This window comes from Oenanthe melanoleuca, chromosome 1A, assembly GCF_029582105.1.
Source record: "Oenanthe melanoleuca isolate GR-GAL-2019-014 chromosome 1A, OMel1.0, whole genome shotgun sequence".
In the NCBI taxonomy this organism is placed as follows: Eukaryota; Metazoa; Chordata; class Aves; order Passeriformes; family Muscicapidae; genus Oenanthe; species Oenanthe melanoleuca.
Window position 1 is genome coordinate 17,084,099 of NC_079334.1, and position 17,671 is coordinate 17,101,769.

General features: G+C 42.8%; 1 protein-coding gene across 2 annotated transcripts in view; it reads right to left on the reverse strand.

Annotated features, from left to right (window-relative positions):
- The window catches only part of KIAA1549 (KIAA1549 ortholog), a 140,433-nt gene extending 125,971 nt beyond the window's left edge, over positions 1 to 14,462 (reverse strand). For both annotated transcript variants that reach the window (XM_056516318.1, XM_056516317.1), the window contains exon 1: positions 13,913 to 14,462. In XM_056516318.1, coding sequence (XP_056372293.1) covers positions 13,913 to 14,024 — 112 coding nt within the window. In that variant the 5' untranslated portion in view covers positions 14,025 to 14,462. The remainder of the gene's footprint in view (positions 1 to 13,912) is intronic.
- Between the last annotated feature and the right edge of the window lie 3,209 nt (positions 14,463 to 17,671).

A 17,671-nucleotide genomic window follows, 5' to 3' on the forward strand; every position in this document is an offset into this window, starting at 1 on the left:
CCACCAGCAGCCACTGCCAGCAAGATCCTGCTGAAAAAACTCTGCAAAAGTCTGCTGGAACTGATGAGTGTGTTCATTACAAAATATTTTGTCTCCGCTATTGACAGTGTTTTCAAATCCTATCTCTCACATGGCAACATTGAGTCAGGCAGGAAAACAAACATTTCCACTACCTACTTAAATTTGAAGCTCACTAATGGGAATCTTGCTCTCTCTTGGATGATGTAGAAAACATCTTAAGCAGTAGCAGGCAGACCACAATGATGCATGACAGAATACCTAATTTCAGTCAGGTGTTAGACATTTTCCATTCCATGCTGAGTCACCCAAATCCACACTCCCAAAATTTTCTTGCTTTTCACATGGCCCTGGACAGCCTAGCTTGCAGAATTAGGAGCACTGAGATCTCTAAAGATGTGCTTGATTCACCTCAGAACACCCAGGCATGCATTTGCTGCCTTAATCACAAGTTTGGCTTGTTAGACCAGAACAAATTTCTAGCAATGGCCTGATTTGCACACACAGTAATACAGGTGTAACTACAAGGTGGTTTCCTGCTTGATAACCGAGTGTACAGAAATAGAAGAGAGCCAAAAATGCAAAAGCAGCACTGGTTTAGCCAGTCGCTCAGTCAGTCCTCCAGGACCACAAGGCAGGAGCAGTGCAGTTGCTCAGGGCAGCAAGCAGATGGAGGGAAGCTGAGCATTTTGGCAAAGCTCTGGGTCCATGAGGCTACACAGGGAGAGCACATGCAGAAACAGTGTGAAGAAAGGAACTGTCACATGGGGACTGAACAGTAAATAATTCTGAGGCTAGGGCAAGTGTTGAAGCCAGGCCTAAAACAGAAGGCATCAACTGTAAAAAAGGATGTACCAAAATGAATTAGCAAGAACACCAGTTCTCTATACCTGTCAGTTAGAAAAGAGAAAATTCTTTATCTAGACAATTTACAGAGCTTAAACTTTCCATGCAAATTATAATATGACTGAGGACCAAGAAGACATTTTAATTCAACCACTGATAGGAATACTTCCTTAAAGAAAAATTTTTTACTATGTACTCTGAGTTGAACAGAGATCCACTTTCCTTCCAGCCAATAAAATTTTCACAAAGACCAACAATTCATAAAAATTATGAACATGCAGCTCATATGAGAAAGGAGTTGCTGTTAAAGTGATGGTCTCTCAATAGGAGAAGCTATTTAAGATCAATCAAGTTCAAATTCAGTTGCTCCTTAAATTCATTTCAGAGCAAAAGAGAGCCGTGGTGCCATTCTGTCAGTGGCAGCTCTGTTTTGAAAGGTTATTGCCGCTCCCTTCTGTCCCCTGATACTCATTGCTGCACTCAGGGGTGCCAATACAATTGTTTGCATGACTGTGCTCTATTCAGAGTTTTAAGAGCTATCCCATTTAAAGGGGAAAAGACAAAACCAAAACAGTAAAAATATCTCAATAAAGTATTTTAAAACAAATACAGCCTATACAGCAACCATTAAAAAAAAAAAACCCAAACCAAACCGGAAAAAAAAAACAACCTGATGAGACAAGTGAAGACAGAAGTAACAGAAACAAATTAAATCATTCAAGTCTGGCAAGAGACTACACTCCTCCTTCTTTCTCCTCCCCTTTTTTCCAAGTATTCTCTTCCCCAAGAAGAAAAAACCCCACCCATGCCTAACAAGTTCTGCTGTTAAGAGCTTGGAAGAACAACACAGAATGCAAAAAAAACCACAAGATGGAATCAGTTAATTTTTCTTGGTCTTCAGTAAGAGGTAAGATGGAACTCCCTTCAACTTTCACTCTAAGACACAAGATGTAGCAAATAGAAAAAAAAAAAAAGAAATTGAAGTTTACTATATTGGTTAGAAGAAACCATATGACCATGTTTGTGTAGCAAAATCTCTTGGTCTTATGTCTCTATTTGAATAGGCACATTTTACAACAATTCAACATTCCAGACAAGCATAAAAAATTGATATGAAACAAGGCTGAGTTCAAACGACTAGCTTTGACTATTATTGCTATGTCTTCTGATTAAATATACATAACACCTGCTGTAATGTGTAAAAACAGGAAAACCTAGTTTAAAATACTTGTTCAAAATAGAAATTGATTGCTTCATGAACAACCCACTTACCAAAGCATGATTTTTATTTAGAAATGTGCCACTTTCCAAAAACACCAACAGAGTATGAGGAAGCCTGTAAAAATTTTTGGATGGGAAACAGACTATTGATATAACTATCAGAGACTACATCGCCACAAGTCATGCTTCTCTTAACTCAATTACACGGCCAGTGAACAACTTCTGCATGAACATAAGTGTTTAATTAAAAATAAAGTACACTTAGCCTGTCCTTTTTAACAGCTCAATATAAAAAATATTCTACGCATTTAGGAAAAACCCCACCTGTTCCCCCAAGAGATTATGAACACAAGTTTGAGACATGCACAGCATTTATTGTTAATAACATATTCCACTGGCTTTGATATTCTTTCATGAAAGCAAATCAAGGAAAAAAACCCAACTAAATGTTCTTTTAAAATATTTAGGTTTCAAACAAAACTTTGACTTCAATATTTTCCATCTAGCTTGAAACAATAGCGCTCCAGTTTAAAGGCTCTACACTCTTTAGACTGGAAGAGAAAAATGAAATTCCTGCCTCAACAGTTTTGAAGCAGTAAGGAATCCATTCCCAGAAGTTACAAAGGATGTAATAATGCCATTTCTCTTACACTGCAGAAAGAATTAAGAAACTTATGACCTTACAAAGTTCCCAAGCAAGATGAACTATACTAAAGTTCGCACAATAAATACACTGCAGGTTTTAGAGACAGCCCAAAGGGAGCTTTAGTCATTGGGGTTCCCCATCTCATGAACTTCACATGGTTCCCTGCTCTTTCCTGCTAAAGACTGTGTTTATGCTCCTTCCCACTCCAGCAGAAGAAACTTAAGGAAGGCACTGTAGAATTACCAGAGTAAACTGCTATCAGGTTTCTGTATGAGGTAGCTCCCAAGGTGAGCACAATAGAAACAGAATTTGAGACAGTGGTTCCGGTTAAACTTTGGGAGAGTTCATACAGCCAAACTAACGCAGTTAACTAACACAGAACAGACAGTCTCCAATCTTTATGCACTATTCAGCCATGAAAATAAACTACCTGATTTAATATTTTCCTTTATCTCCCAAGGGAGGGGGAAAACCCCCCAAAACAAACCGAAACACACATATGTTAATGAATTATGAGCATAACTCAGCACTACATGTCTCAGCCTATATGAGTGTTTCACAAACACCTGCTGTTTTGGGTGGTTGCTTTCCCTGTCTATGACAAGCTATACTTAACATCCACCTGTGCTTTTCACCTGTCCTCCAACAAAAAACCCCATCCACAAGACCTGATCTTAAACATTTCGAAGAATCCAAATAGCTGCCATTTTATTTAATTAATTATTTTCATTCTACTGGTGATATTATCAATCTTTCCAGTTCTCTCAAAAGTAAAAGCATCAAATCTCAACATACATTTTCAGAAACCCCAAGTCCACTAATTCATTAGAAATGTAATTTCTGATTATGAGAAATGGAAGAGCTATAAGTATTCATTCAATTCAGCATACTTGGCTTCATAAAGCATATTAACCCTTTCACCTGCAATTGGAAGATGTAAGATACTTATTTCTGCTTTAGAAAATATCTAGAAAGCTATTTAATATTATATTTACAGAGAGCAAGTTTTAGATGCGGCCTTCAATGCTGATACTATTTAGGAATGAAGGAAAGTACTGGAGAATATTTCTGAAATATCTTACCTAACTCCCATAGATATTTTTACTTTATATATAATCCAACATAAAGCTGAATTCTATTCTTCAAGGGCTGAGTTTTATTTCCAAATATAAAAGAATAGAACCATTCTAAATTGTTAGCGCAATTTCACACATCAATAGCACGTTTCAATTATGGCTTTGGCTCACTGTCATTTGCATGCTATTTTAGAAAAAATCTGAAAGAAACTCCTCAAGGTTTCTAGACCTATCTTCATCTGACTTCTCTGCTTAAACTTTACACATGGTAAAAGCAGTAGTAAATACTAAAGAATCATAAGACTACATCAGTACAGAAACTATATTCAGTTTTGTTCCTAAGTTTCTAATACTTCCAGGATGTTAAGAAGATTATACCTTCAAGTGTCTGCTTGGAATCCAGTCAATTCAAAAAGAAAGAAACTGGATTTACTTTCATTTCACATTCCTCAGCTTTCCTAATCCTTCTGACAAATTTTGCAGTTTTAAGAGGTAGAAGCAGCAAAGTAACTACTCACAGAGGCAAACAAAGTAAACAGACTAATACAATTTATTTTCTTGAGACTTCCTTGCTTGTATTAATATTGCATAAAATATTTATTCAGAAAACTTTGATTACCATGTTGGTAAGTGTTTACGTAACTTTTTTAACCAAGTTACTATAAAAAGCACACACACTCCGGAAAGACAAAGGAAAATTATCTTTTTTTGTTCTTTCAGAATGGAACAAATTACATCTTCTAAAAATTGATTGTCAATGGCTGGAAGCCCAAATCTGCTTCATGTTTCACCATAAGCACAGGAAGTAAGGTCATTGACAGATTTTAATTGAAAACACCTTCAAACCAGACTTCTGCTCTAGATCAGGATTTTGTTCTGCGACGTGCAATTGCTCTCCTAATGTACCATACAAGTTAGTCCCAATCTAGCAGCAGCTTCAGTTTTAAATACAGCCACCTCTGGAGAAGCTACCCAACCGGAATCCAGTATAGCTGACAAACACCGTCTGTTTCCCATTCAAAAAGTAACCTGATACGAGCCCAGAGGGCTCTGCTACATAAATGCTTGGAGCTTTGTCTCCAAATAATGCTCAGCTGTATCGTTGTGGCTTTGTGGTTGAGCAGGGCTCACTACAATCTGCATAGATTTGGAGGTATTTATTTAAAAGAGAATTACGAGCCACAGGAAAAGGTGAGACAGGCTCAACATCTAATCAAGCTGACACCCAGCTAGAAGAATAAACACTTCCTCCACGATCCTGCAGCATCAAACAGCTGCCTTTAAATGAGGAAAGAACTTTACTTAGAGACCCTCCATGAACTAGTTCAATACACTACTGGCTGGGGTGCAAAAAGGGAGATCCTTCTTTTCTTATAAGAATTCGTACCAGTTTAATTTTCTTATTCATTATCAAAAGATTCAATAGGAAATTCAGTCCAATAGGGTGTAAATTAAGAAAAAAGAGGCTGAAAACAAAATCTGTAAATTGTATCAATACTACTTAAGAAAAAGTATCTTTACCTGTATTATCCACCTGTCCTATATGATCATTTAGGTTCAGGTGCATTTAGAGTTCTCGAATTTATCTTACCAGACATCTGAGAGCTTTCTATTAAAACTGAGACCAGCTACCCATTTAGAAAATTCCCTTCTCTACAGCTCTAAGGCAAGCTCTAAAGCAAGGATGCTCAAGTCAGACATTCAGGGCAGCCACAAAAATCTTTCCAAATCTGCAATATCAAGCAGCCCTCCTCTCACCACAAGACTTTCCAACTCAGCCTTCCATTATTAATATCCTAATCTACATTCCTAATTTCACCCACTCTCACCACAGCCCCGGTGTCATCTCTGCTGTTCCTTATTTCAGTATCCTCCTGATCAAAGTTTGTATCCCTCCTTGCTCTCACCCTGCCACCCCAACCGACTTCAGACAGAAGACAAAGACAGCTCCACACTGCCTTAACTGTCCAGAAAAGCTTTTTCAGAACAAGTTCATTGCAGAGCTGAGAACTGCACACATCTGAGCCGAGCCCAGCAAGCTCACAGCTCCAGCAGGACACACCTGCTGGTATCCTAGCAGTTGTTGCTCCATTCAGGACACCAGGTGGGAGACCCAATGTCTCTCAGCTACTGAAGAACCAAAGATTTGTCTTCTCCCTTTGAAACAGACCCACAGCTGGCAGCACAAGGAACGTGGCATCTGGAAGATTTAGTCTAGTGCCATTTATTCCCCAGTCTCCAATTGCCTTGCATCACTTAGGACCTCTTGCTTTCACCATCACTCCGTTTGCTAAGGACAAGGGCAAATCCTACATTCTGTGCCAAGATGAAGAAGTTTCTAGCTTGCCCAACTACACGTTTTATAGAAATACCAATAAAATGTTTTGAGCAGAATACTTCCTCTCTCTATCCCACCACTGAGATATAAAAATGATAGTAATAATTCAGTTGATGAATAAAGACATGCAGACTCACATCCATACCACTTACTTGCAGCTGTTGCCTCAGTGATAACTTATACAGCATTCTAAAATGCTTCTCGAACTGAACTTGCACCGAGAGCAAGTTACAAAGTTAGTGTGTTTATCCTGCCTGTTAGTATCATGGATAAAATCACTATAAGAAGGGTTACAAAATGTTCTCTGAAACCTTAAAGATGATAATCCTAAAAATCAACCAACATAAAAGCCACAGATCATCTCTTCACTTGATCAGTACATCAAGGTTCTCCATAATAAATAATATTAGCCCAAATGCTGCCATCTGCACATAAAAAAAGTAATTTATTTGTATTATCTCACAAAAACAGAACAGCAAGGTATTTTGTCTCACTGTTGCAATCCTCTTCTGTTAGATCATTATACAAGCTCATCTGTCAACTCTAGTGACACATGACATTATTGCCCCAAACCATGCAATTCACGGTTTCAATATCCCAATATCTTTTTAATGCTATTAAAAAGATCAGCAGTTAGAAAACATGTCTTGTCCACTTAAATTCAAGTCTTCTTTTCTTCCTCAACACAGACAACTAATTATTACATTTCCCTTTAAGCTTAATCTTTTATATGTTTGAATAAAGTCCTGCCCACCTGGCATTTTTTCTAGATTAGACAGTCCCAATAGTTCTGTGAACTGAACAGTCTCTAGTAACCTGTCTCTTCCTTGAAGGACAAGGCCCTATACTAGACACAGCATTGCAGCTGGAGATCTTCAGCTACAGAAGAAAACAAGTGGGTTATTACACAGGATATGCACAAGTTCAAAACCAATATGTTCACGAGTGACACTTTGTTATCCTGTTGACTCCCATTCTGTCCGCAACCACTGATAAACACCAGGCCCCTTAACACAACACTACTGCATTCTCTAGTCCCCATCCTGGAGCTATGCAGGTTTTCAAGTCCTTCAGTATGACACTATTATGCATGTTCCTTACTGAAAAGCATGGATTTCAGGCCCCTGATTTACTGTGCTTCCACCATTCCTCCCTCCTCTTCCCTTATTTGCAGGTGAATTTTAGCCTTCTATCTATCTATCTCAAACCACAAGACCTGACATGCTGTCTTGACCAGACAGCTAAAGCCAAACCAAAATTCTATACAAGATATTAATTCATAGAAGAGAAGCCTCTTTAAATCAGAGGGGAGAATGGAAAAGGACTATAAGGATTAGAAAACAGTTTGCAAATGAAGAGCAAACAGGTAGGGGATATAAGCTGAAACTGCTAAAACCAAAAGTGAGCAAACATCAGTAACCATGATTTCTTTTAAAGAATATTTGATTTATTAAAAAACCCCAACATCCAAATCCCACTGCACTTTGATACAGCATAGTACATCTTCCCATCTCTAAGGCTAATCAACTTACTAAAGAAGTCCTAATATTGTAAAAACATGTTATACCACCACCTGTTACCTTCTATTTGCTTACAACTAGCTTATTTCTTATACTTGTTTTCTGTAGAGTCAAGTTCTGCAGACAGGTTTATAATCTACTGGAGCTTTACTGTTCTCAAGACAAAAGTCTGGTTTTCTGATCAACTTTTCTGCTCACTGTTATTGCATCTGGACATTCCTTAGGATCTTGAAAATCAAATGAGGAACTGCATCTGAGAAATCACATTTTACAAATGGTGAAACTAGGAAACAAGGCCAAATTATGAGAGCCTAACTTGAAACATTAATTAATATTTAGAATTTCAGACACATCTATTTAAGAACAGCTTCCCCTGACTTTGACAGCTGGAAGGGCTCAGCATTCCTGCAACACAGATCCCAGAGGTCTGACATCCAGTAAATGAGGAACACACAGCTAATGACCACCTGTGGGAAGTTTGGTTTAAGCAACTTGAGCATCACTGAAACTCTGCAACAGCAACACAACTCAATTGTCTAGCACAGCATTTAATTACATTAGGGCAAAACCTTAATTCAAACTTCCCTGTTTCTCCCTTCGTGTCACACCTCAAACATCTGCTACAAAAGGAGCAAGAATCCTGCAGATAACTTCTTCATTTGCTATCCAGTTCCCATTTTTCCCCAGAGCAGGATCAGCCACTGAGCACAATGATGGTTCTGTCTCCATGTAGGTGGGTGCATGTGCAGATAGTTATGTGCAGGTGCCTCTACAGCTATAAATATTATCTATGTGGATACACACTTTGTGACCATGTGAGCACAGCTGTACAACAGTTTACAGGTATAGAAGTTTAAAACTGTATGGGTTATTAAGTTATTTTAATGTCAGTGTTTCCAACTTGCTGATTTTTGCCTCTGCAGTCTTCATATGCTGCTACAATTTTTATGGAGGAATTTTTCCAGTTCTTAAAACAAACTTAGAAAAACACTTCTGTCACAAGGCTGATTCATGCACATTCATGAAATGTTCCAAGGAGCAGCAGCAGATTATCATGCTTCTGGCTAAGAGGAGAAAAGGACCAACACTCTGAAGCCCTGAATTCTGTGCCAGATTCTGAAGAAAGTGTCCCAGAGCAGCAGGCATCCATTCTCCCAAAAGCTTCATGCTTTTGATCATATCTCCAGCCTTGTCCCAGTCCCTTGTCTTCCCCACTTCTGATTCATCCTTTCAACACTATTTTTTTAATGTTTATTTTCCTTTTTTAAACCGAGTCCATCTGTGTTTCCCAGTGTGCTTATCCTACTATCAGACTGCATTGCTTTCTTCATCTAGGATTAATTTCTGCATTGCAGGTTCCCTCATCTACAGACCTATTTTACACTCCTGACCTACTGTACTGCATCCTGCTCTTTGTGCCCTGCCAGTTACATCTTCTTCCATCTGACAAACCCTCTTGCAATTTGTGTCTCTTCCCTCCTACAACTTCCAGGATTCTGGACACATCTCATCAACAAGCAGAAGTGTAATTGGAAAGATCCTCAGACCCTTACTCCAAACTAAATCTAAATCCCATGTTGGCTCCTTCTAAAGCCTTCTTTCTGTTTGCCTTCTTGGGCCTGATGCAGTCAAAGACCACCACACAACAGTACACGAGAAGGCAGATGCCAAAGATGCCTTAAATTAAGTAAGACAATACATACCAGAAACTTGTCCTTAAACACAAGGCAGGCAGATGCCCAGTTGTCAGTCCTGAAGCTCAATCCAGTCCCACTTCTGGAGCAGTTTAGATAGACTTTCACAGCAAAGTTTAATCTTTCAAGTAACATTTTGGGCTATGGGAAGATTGCTGAGTACATCTGCCCGGACAGACATGTAGTCCTGATCAGTACTGACGGTAGGTGAGGTCCCACAAGAACAGGCCACACTCAAGCTTCAGCTGACAAAGAAAAAGGTCATCTTCTCTATCATAGCCATGTCTACCTAAATTCAGACATTACAAGCTTTCAAAAACGAAAAATCACTTTTGAAGCAGGAGTGGACAAAACATCCCTGTGTCAGAGAAGACACAATCCAGCAAAGTTTAACTGCATGCTCCAAAGCATAAGGGTTTTAAAACTGTTCAGAAAAGAAGCTGGCAGAATTCAAAGCAGAAGCCATTGTTCTCCTCTTGCCTCAGTTTAAGAAGCTGCTGAACTCTTTCAACTGATATTTTGCAAAGAAGAAAAATCTTCGGCCCACAGCTAAATGCATGCTTTACAAAGTTTCAGTTGAAATATTTAAGTTTGTTTTCAACTCCACTGCAAAGCACAAATATTTCTTAGACATATCTTACAGCTAAAGTAAGATCTAGCACAATCAGGCTAATTTTCCACTGTTTTTGGGCATTTTGCATGCCATTAATTACACTGAGGAATGAGTGATGTGAGTACTGATGGTCAATTTTATCTTTTTCTTCCCCTAATCTCATGTGTTAGGAGAAAAGACATCACTAATGCATTGCTCTTATAAAGGCTTTCCCTTAGTCTTCCAAAAAAAGCTGTCTCTCCAGTAACATCACAACTGAAAACACAGCACATATAGGGAGAATCAGTCAAATTTGTTATTGAGCTCATGTGTGTTTGGCAATCACTGCATAAAAGCATAGAAATATATGACTTTTCAAGAGATGGAAAGGCATCATATCACATAACTCCAGAGTGAAAAACTGCCCATACTTACAAGGACTCCATGAGAATGGGACTCTTATACATGAGCCAAAATAGAAATTGTCTGCATAATTAAGTTTATTTAATGCTACTGTTTTACTAAACTATGGGATTCTAAGACAAAATGTAAAGGATAATAATTTCCTTGCAGCTCTTTTTCCCATGTTCCCAGGACATACTGTATTTAATAACTCTTATGCAATTAGTATTCATCATGCTGTATGCCACAACAGGCCAGGCTGGAGACACACTGGTACTTAAGGACATCATCCATAATAACTCTTACACAACCAGTGTTATTCATACTGTCTGCCACAATGGGCAGAGCTGGAGACTCTCTGGTAGTTTAGGACTTCAGCCACAAGCAGATTTACTTTCAAATGAAGGAAAGCCATGTCTCCCACAGATGAAGTGAGACTGTATTATTAAGAAGTCTATTTTGCTTCACTTCTCTCCCAAGCAACTCCCACACATGCACACACATTCTGAACTGACAAGCAAGAACTGGGATGGCAGAACCTGCCATGTACCACAATCACCAGCTTCCCAAGAGTTGTTGAAAAAGATCTGTGCTACAGCAAGAGTCACTGCTATTTAATGTGCCCAGCTCCTGAAACCTATCACCTAAGGTAGGCCAAAGCTGTGAAAGCCTGCTTTGCTGAAGTCATGCTGTATTTCAAGTTCCAGCCCTGCCTGAGAAGTCTAAGACCTTGCTTCACAAAAAGCACTCACAAAACAGACACCACTGAACAAAAAGCTGCACTGTCCACTAGCTTGTTTAGCATTCTTACTTCTTGAAAGAACATGCAAACAAAAAACACATTTCCTCTGGCAGGACTACAAGTGTAGCTTGTAGACACGAGGCTGACATAAATAAAGCTAGCACAGCATAGAAAGCAGTCATAAAGAGAATCCTCCAACCATATGGGTCTTCTGTGAAAATGAACTGGAAGCAAGCTTGACAAGCTCAACTGGCCACAAGAGACATGATGCCAACTCAAGTGTTCACAACAGACTAATGCAATTAAGTTGAATAAACAATATCCTACAACTGTCCCATAAGACGGCTACATCTGATTTCTTGCTTGACCTCCACAACTTGCCTTTGGTCCCTGAGTCTCTGAGGAGACTCACTGCAGTCCTTTCAAAGTCCACAACACAGAGCTCTCCTCCCTCTCATGAAAACAGCACAGTGAGACAAGATAAATCCTCCTGATTGTCAGTGCAGAAGTTGTACAGATTGTGCAATGGAACAAAAGCAAAAACACAGGCTGTGCTGAACAGCAAGACATTCAAATAGCCTGGCCAAGGCCCTGCTTCAGAGGTGCTCAAACACAAACCTACCTTCAGCACACTGCCAGTCCAGCCACATACTGAGTCCAGCATCTGCTTAACTGGGGAAACTGAAGCCCTGATTCAGCAACATGTGACTTTTGTGGAAGCTGGATCAAGCATTCCAAAATCAAAGTTGTTTAACTACTAAAACTTTTTAAGTATTGTCTTTGCTATTTCAACTGCAAGTAAGTGGCCATTCTACTCTTATTGTATGTTTCTTCTGTCTAACTCAGAGCTGCAGGAGTTTGCTCTTGCTGTCCCTAGACTGGTCAAGACCATACGGCACTGAAAGGCAAATGAACTGCGCCCTAGCAAAATTTACAAGAGTTGTAAATCTGTTTATCACTTAAGTGAATGCTGCCCAAACCTACGGCATTTGCTCAGTATACAGCCCTTCTGTTTCACACCACCCATTACACCATCCAAACATTTCAAGACTAAAGGCATAATTCAGATAAAGATTGCATTTTCTAAACTTTATGGGCCCTAGATGAAGAAATCAGACTCATGCTTTTAAACTCCTTTAATTCCTTTTCACTTTAACGAAAAGGAACAAAATATTCTTGTTCTCTTCAACCTGCAGACTTTAAATCTCTGCAATCAATGGACCATTTCTGAGATGCCAATAAAAAAGCATCCTCTGAAGAGGAAGTTTACTCTTAGTATCCTCAAGTTCATTACACATGATTCACATGCTCAGTGGAAATTGAAAACATAGAGGATTCTCAAATCAAAACAGCTTAAAGGCTCCTGCCCTAGACTGAGCAGGAAATCATTGCTTTGGGCAAGATCTGCTGTCTCTAAGTACTCTCCTCCAGCAGCTCAAACACTAGCTGAGTTACATAATGTTTCTACTGCTGTTTTTAAGTTATACAAGGATGCACAATAATCACACAAGTGTTTAGAGAAATTCACAGCCATGTTTAACGAAAAGCTACTATGTATCAGAGAAACAAACGAGAGCCTTCACTGACTTACTATGAAAATACAGAAGAAACCCAGCCATTCTCAGAGGCAAAAAAACAACACTAGTAAATTTCCAACTTATGTACCTAGTCTTTGCCTGCAATTTGTACGCTAAGCCTGATCTATTCAAGAAAAATCGCTGAAGTTTACTATGAACTATCAATTCTCATATAGCCTGGAACAGAACATCTCTCCTAGGCTAGGACGGGAGCTGGAGGAGAGAGTAACTTCTCTGAAAAGCTAGCTAGTCACCCCCAAAACACAAACTACTTTCTGAAGTGGAATAAAGGATTATTATAAAGAGATAAGCATGTTTTATAACACCAAGGGATCTTAAGCACACAGAAATAATCACCACAATTCCTGTGTTTGAACAAAAGAGTCAACACTAGTTGGTCCGCTTCATGAAACAGGTTACTGCAGGTTCTTATCACTTCTTGCCACTTATCAACAACTTTCTGATGTTGATTAAAATGTATTACTTTATACCTGTTATCTACCAAAAACCTAATCACAGCAAAACTGTACCCTTCCATGAAATGGTAATTGCTATGATTTTTTTAAAGTATTAAGGATGAACCAAGAAGTGCTGTGGGACCAGAACCAAATGAGACATCTTTGTGATTAAACTGTCTGCTTAACTACAGACTAATTTAGATACCTGGAGCCACAAGAGAAAAGACGAGAGAAAAAAAGGGGTCACCGATTTATGTTTTTTCCGAAACACCTACTGTATACACCACCCTCTGGAGCCCGAACAGTTCTCTCCACACACAAGTCGTGCCACGGCGCTGCTCAGAAAGTCGTATTGGGCGTACCGGGAGCTCCGAACGCCTCCTCACCCGAAAGGCGAAGCAGAGAGCCAGGCTGCCCCGCATGTGCCCCGCAGGTGCCACCGCACCCGGCACGGGGCACCTCCGGACGCCCCGGGCGCTGAGGCCACGACGCGGGGTGACCACTGCCTGGCACAGGACACCCTACGAGCCCGAAACACCGCTTGCCCCTTTGTCCCCGCACCGCTTCGCTTCCCCGGGTCGCGTCCCAGCCCCTGAGCCCGGAGCGTTCGCGGTCTGGCCGCGAACAATGCGCGCCTCTTCTGGCGGAGCTCCCCGGCCGCGCCGGCCCCCGCCCGCCGGCACCGCCGCATTGTTACCGGCGCTGCCGCCCCCCGCACCGCCCCGCTGCCGGCGCGGCCCCGGCCCCGCACACCTGCCCCCGGGCCCTCTTTGTTCCCCTACCTGCGGCGGGAGAGCCCCGCAGCGCCGGCACGGCGAGCAGCAGCGGCAGCAGGGCGGGCAGCGCCGGCCGCCACCGCGCCGCGGCCACCACGAAGCGTGTCATCCCCTCCATGGCACGGCACGGCCCGGCCCGGCGTCAAGTCATCGCGGCGGCCCCCGCGTCCCCCCCGCGGAGGGCTGGAAGGGCTGGGCGGGCTCGGCGGCTCCTCCCGGGCGCATCCACCGCCAGCGGGGCTGGGACGCCCGCGGACGGGAGGCCGCCGCGGCACCCACCCTTCCCCACGCCCACCCCGTGGGGAGCGCTCACGGGGGCAGCGCGGCGGCGCCTCCCAAGAGCGGCGGAGCGGGGGCGAGCGGTGCGGCTCGGCGGCCGGAGGGCAGGCGGAGGGGAGCCCCCGCACTGCGGGGTAGCGGGGCTCCTCGGCGGGGCGGCTACGGCCCTTCACGTGTGGGAAGGCGGCGGTGGCGGCAGCCCGGACCCGGCACTGGCACCCGCTCGCTCCCCGCCCGCCGGCGACGCGCTGCCCCCGGCGGAACCCGGCGCGCGGCGGCGCGCACAGCCGGCCCGCCCGCCACCTGCGCGCTCCCGGCCGCGGCCGCGTCTGCGCGGGGGCGCGCCCGGCCCGCCCCCTCCGAGGGGCGGAGGGCGGGGCCGGGGGCGCGCCCCGCGGGAGCCGCGAGGGGCGGGCAGGCCGCGGCTCCGCCCGCCGCGCCCGGGAAGGCGCCTGGAAGCGCCCGGGGGTACCTGCTGGCTGCCGCTGCCGCTCCGGGAGCGCCGTGCACCCGGGCCGCTGCTCCCCCACTGCGCTCTCCCCATGGCACAGCGAGGTTGGGACACTGGTAGTCCCGTCCCTGAGTCCTCAGGGCAGGCTGAGTGGTGCCTGGTGCTTCCCCCGGGCTGTGCGCGGAGTTTTGAGAGCTGAAACAGCAATAAACGTTCCAGCGGGAAGGGGAAGGCCAGCAGTGAGGGTAGAGCTATGTGGCAGGACATCCACGGAGCGTTAGCGTTGCTCCGGGAGTTTGCAGGCGTGAGGACGGAATCCTTTCACCACAGGTTTTGTCCTGAGCCCTGCCCTCCTCAGGAGCAGCGAGTCCAGCACTCAGAGGCACAGAACATACTGAGCTGGGAGGGGAACCCTGCACAGGACCACCCCAAGAATCACACCGTGTGCTTGGGAACCTTGTCCAAACACTTCTTAGCTCTGTCAGACTTGGTGCTGTGACCACTTCCCCGGGGAGCCTCTTCCACTCTATAACCACCTCTGGGGGAAGGACCTTGACCTAATATCCTGGCCAAACCCGACACAACTTCAGGCCATTCCCTCGGTTCTGTCACTGGTCACCAGAGAGAAATCAGTATCTGCCACGCTTCCCTCTACGAGGCAGGTGTAGAGCACCATGAGGTCTCCTCTCAGTCTCCTCCAAGCAGCCTCAGCTGCTCCTTGTATGGCTTCCTCTCAGGGCCCTTCACCATACTCATGGCCCTCCTCTGAATGATTTCGAATAATTTTAGCTCCTTTGTTATACTGTGGCACCCAAAACCACACACAGGACGCAAGGTGAGGTTACAGCAGAGCAGAGCACTCATCTCCCTCCACTGGCCAGAGACGCTGTGCTGGGTCCATCCCAGCACATGGATGGCCCTTTTGGCTGCTAGGGCACACAGTCACTAAGGAGCACCAGTGACAGCTGGGAAAAGATTGCGCTACAAATTAGAGCTGGGCTCACATATTTTTCAGCTGCACTCACAGTTAACCAGGGTATCAGTTCATCAGGAGCACATCCATTGTGACAGAAACAACTCAGTCCCAGAGATGGATGGAAGGAGAGGATTCATTTTGCTGACATACAGAAGCAAAACAATAAGCTGTACCTGTACCTCACACAATGAACCTCACATCGTAGTGCCACTCAGACAGCAAAGGAAAATAAAGCATGGTGACTCCTTGGCAATGGAAATAAGCAAAGCTGGAATCACATCAGATAAAGATGTGGCTCACTATAAACACAGTGAGTAAAGAGAGGGTGTGAAATCTAAAAAAAAAAAACCCTGGCTTTACATTAGAGATTTTCAGGGTCAAAAAGTCCATAGATGCCCTTTTATCAAAGGCAATCAACTATGATGAGTATTTCTAGCACAAGACCTATACTTTAATTCTAAAATTCGTTCTCAGTCAGCAAGATATAATTGTCTTTCAATTTGTACAGTGGAGAGATATTTTATAGAATATTTCATGGGTGTTTACAACATATATCTTCAATCTAAATAAACCATCTAAGGTATAAAATCCCATGCAAAGATGTTAAACATTGCAAAAAGAAGACCACAGTAAGACAAAACTCCCTCCACCCCATAGTTTTTGAAATATCTTACAGAAAACTGAATGCAGAAAAACTTGCACCATGCCACCTTTTTTCCCTTTTATCTGAGCAAACAAAAAAAATCAGAGCATTAAATTGCCGAAAGACTGAAGAAAGTCTTTGATATTCCTTTTAATTTAATAAAACCAGAATGCATTAAGACACACATTTTTTTCTTTGCTAGTCCCTGAAAACAGCTCAGCTCAAAAGAGCATTCTAGCCTTTTGTCATAATTACATGCCCACCATTTCTGGATACAAGCCATGTCAGGTACTTCACTGCTGACATTTCTTTCAGTTACTCTTGTCCTTCCTAACCTCTCTTGCAAATTTGCACTGCAGACTAAACAATAGCCACAAAAAGCTTCAAAAACCCCACATCATTCCAATATGACTTCATTGTAAGCAGCCGTGTGCATGCATGTTTGCCATTGGAGCATGCAATCACATACTCTTTCTGTTTGCAAAATGTAGTTTTCTTTTTCTTTTAATAAACTAGTCCTCAGTAAGTGGCCAGGAATCCCTCTCTCCTTCAGATTTTGTGGGAGTTTCAGCAGTTAAGACCCTTGAAACACTTAATTACAAAACATATTTCAGACCCGGCCTATCATCTTGACCTAAAGATACATTTCATTGTTGTCCTAACAATGCCTCTAGTAACAGAGCAAGTAAGGCTGCCTTTAGTACATTTCAGATTGCCTGTAGATAATCTGTTTCACCAAGATCCAAAGGTAACTTTCCAGACTAAAGTGTGAGACTTCTCTCACATTTCTAAGATGTCATCCATAATTAAATACTCTGCAACCGCTAACTCATTCACTGTCTCACCTAACACGATTTCCTGCTCCAGTTCCCAGAGTTCAGTTCACGAAAATAATCTCCTTGTCTTGTGTTTGGGTTCTTGTTCCCCAGTTTCTGTGTCTTTTGAGACCAAACTGGTATTTATGTTACTTTCCCACTTCCTGGGCCAATTAAAGAACTGTCACATCCCATCACATATTCTCTATTCCCTTGCAATTTCATACGTTCCACCAGACACCTCCAAATTAAAGTCCTGTTGTTAAACAATAACCAAGCATTGAAAGAGGAGCTGTGAGGTGGTTGCCTGTTATGCCACAGTTCATCCTCAGGTTTGGTCTGCTGTTTCCCAGAAAGAATTTTCCTAATCTCAGATGATCTCTGTCCTGCTTAGCCTCCTCTTTCACCAGAGCTATACTTTGGGGCAATGCATTTGCAGTTGTTGGTCCTACTCCTCTTACTAATTACACTAACTTTAGGAATTTTTGTACTCTTGTTTAGTTGTTTTTTTTTTTTTTATTTTTTGCAGTCCTAGTTCTCCTTTTTCCTGGAAAGCCACATCGCTTGTGTCAACCTGGTTGACATTTACTTCACCCATTTG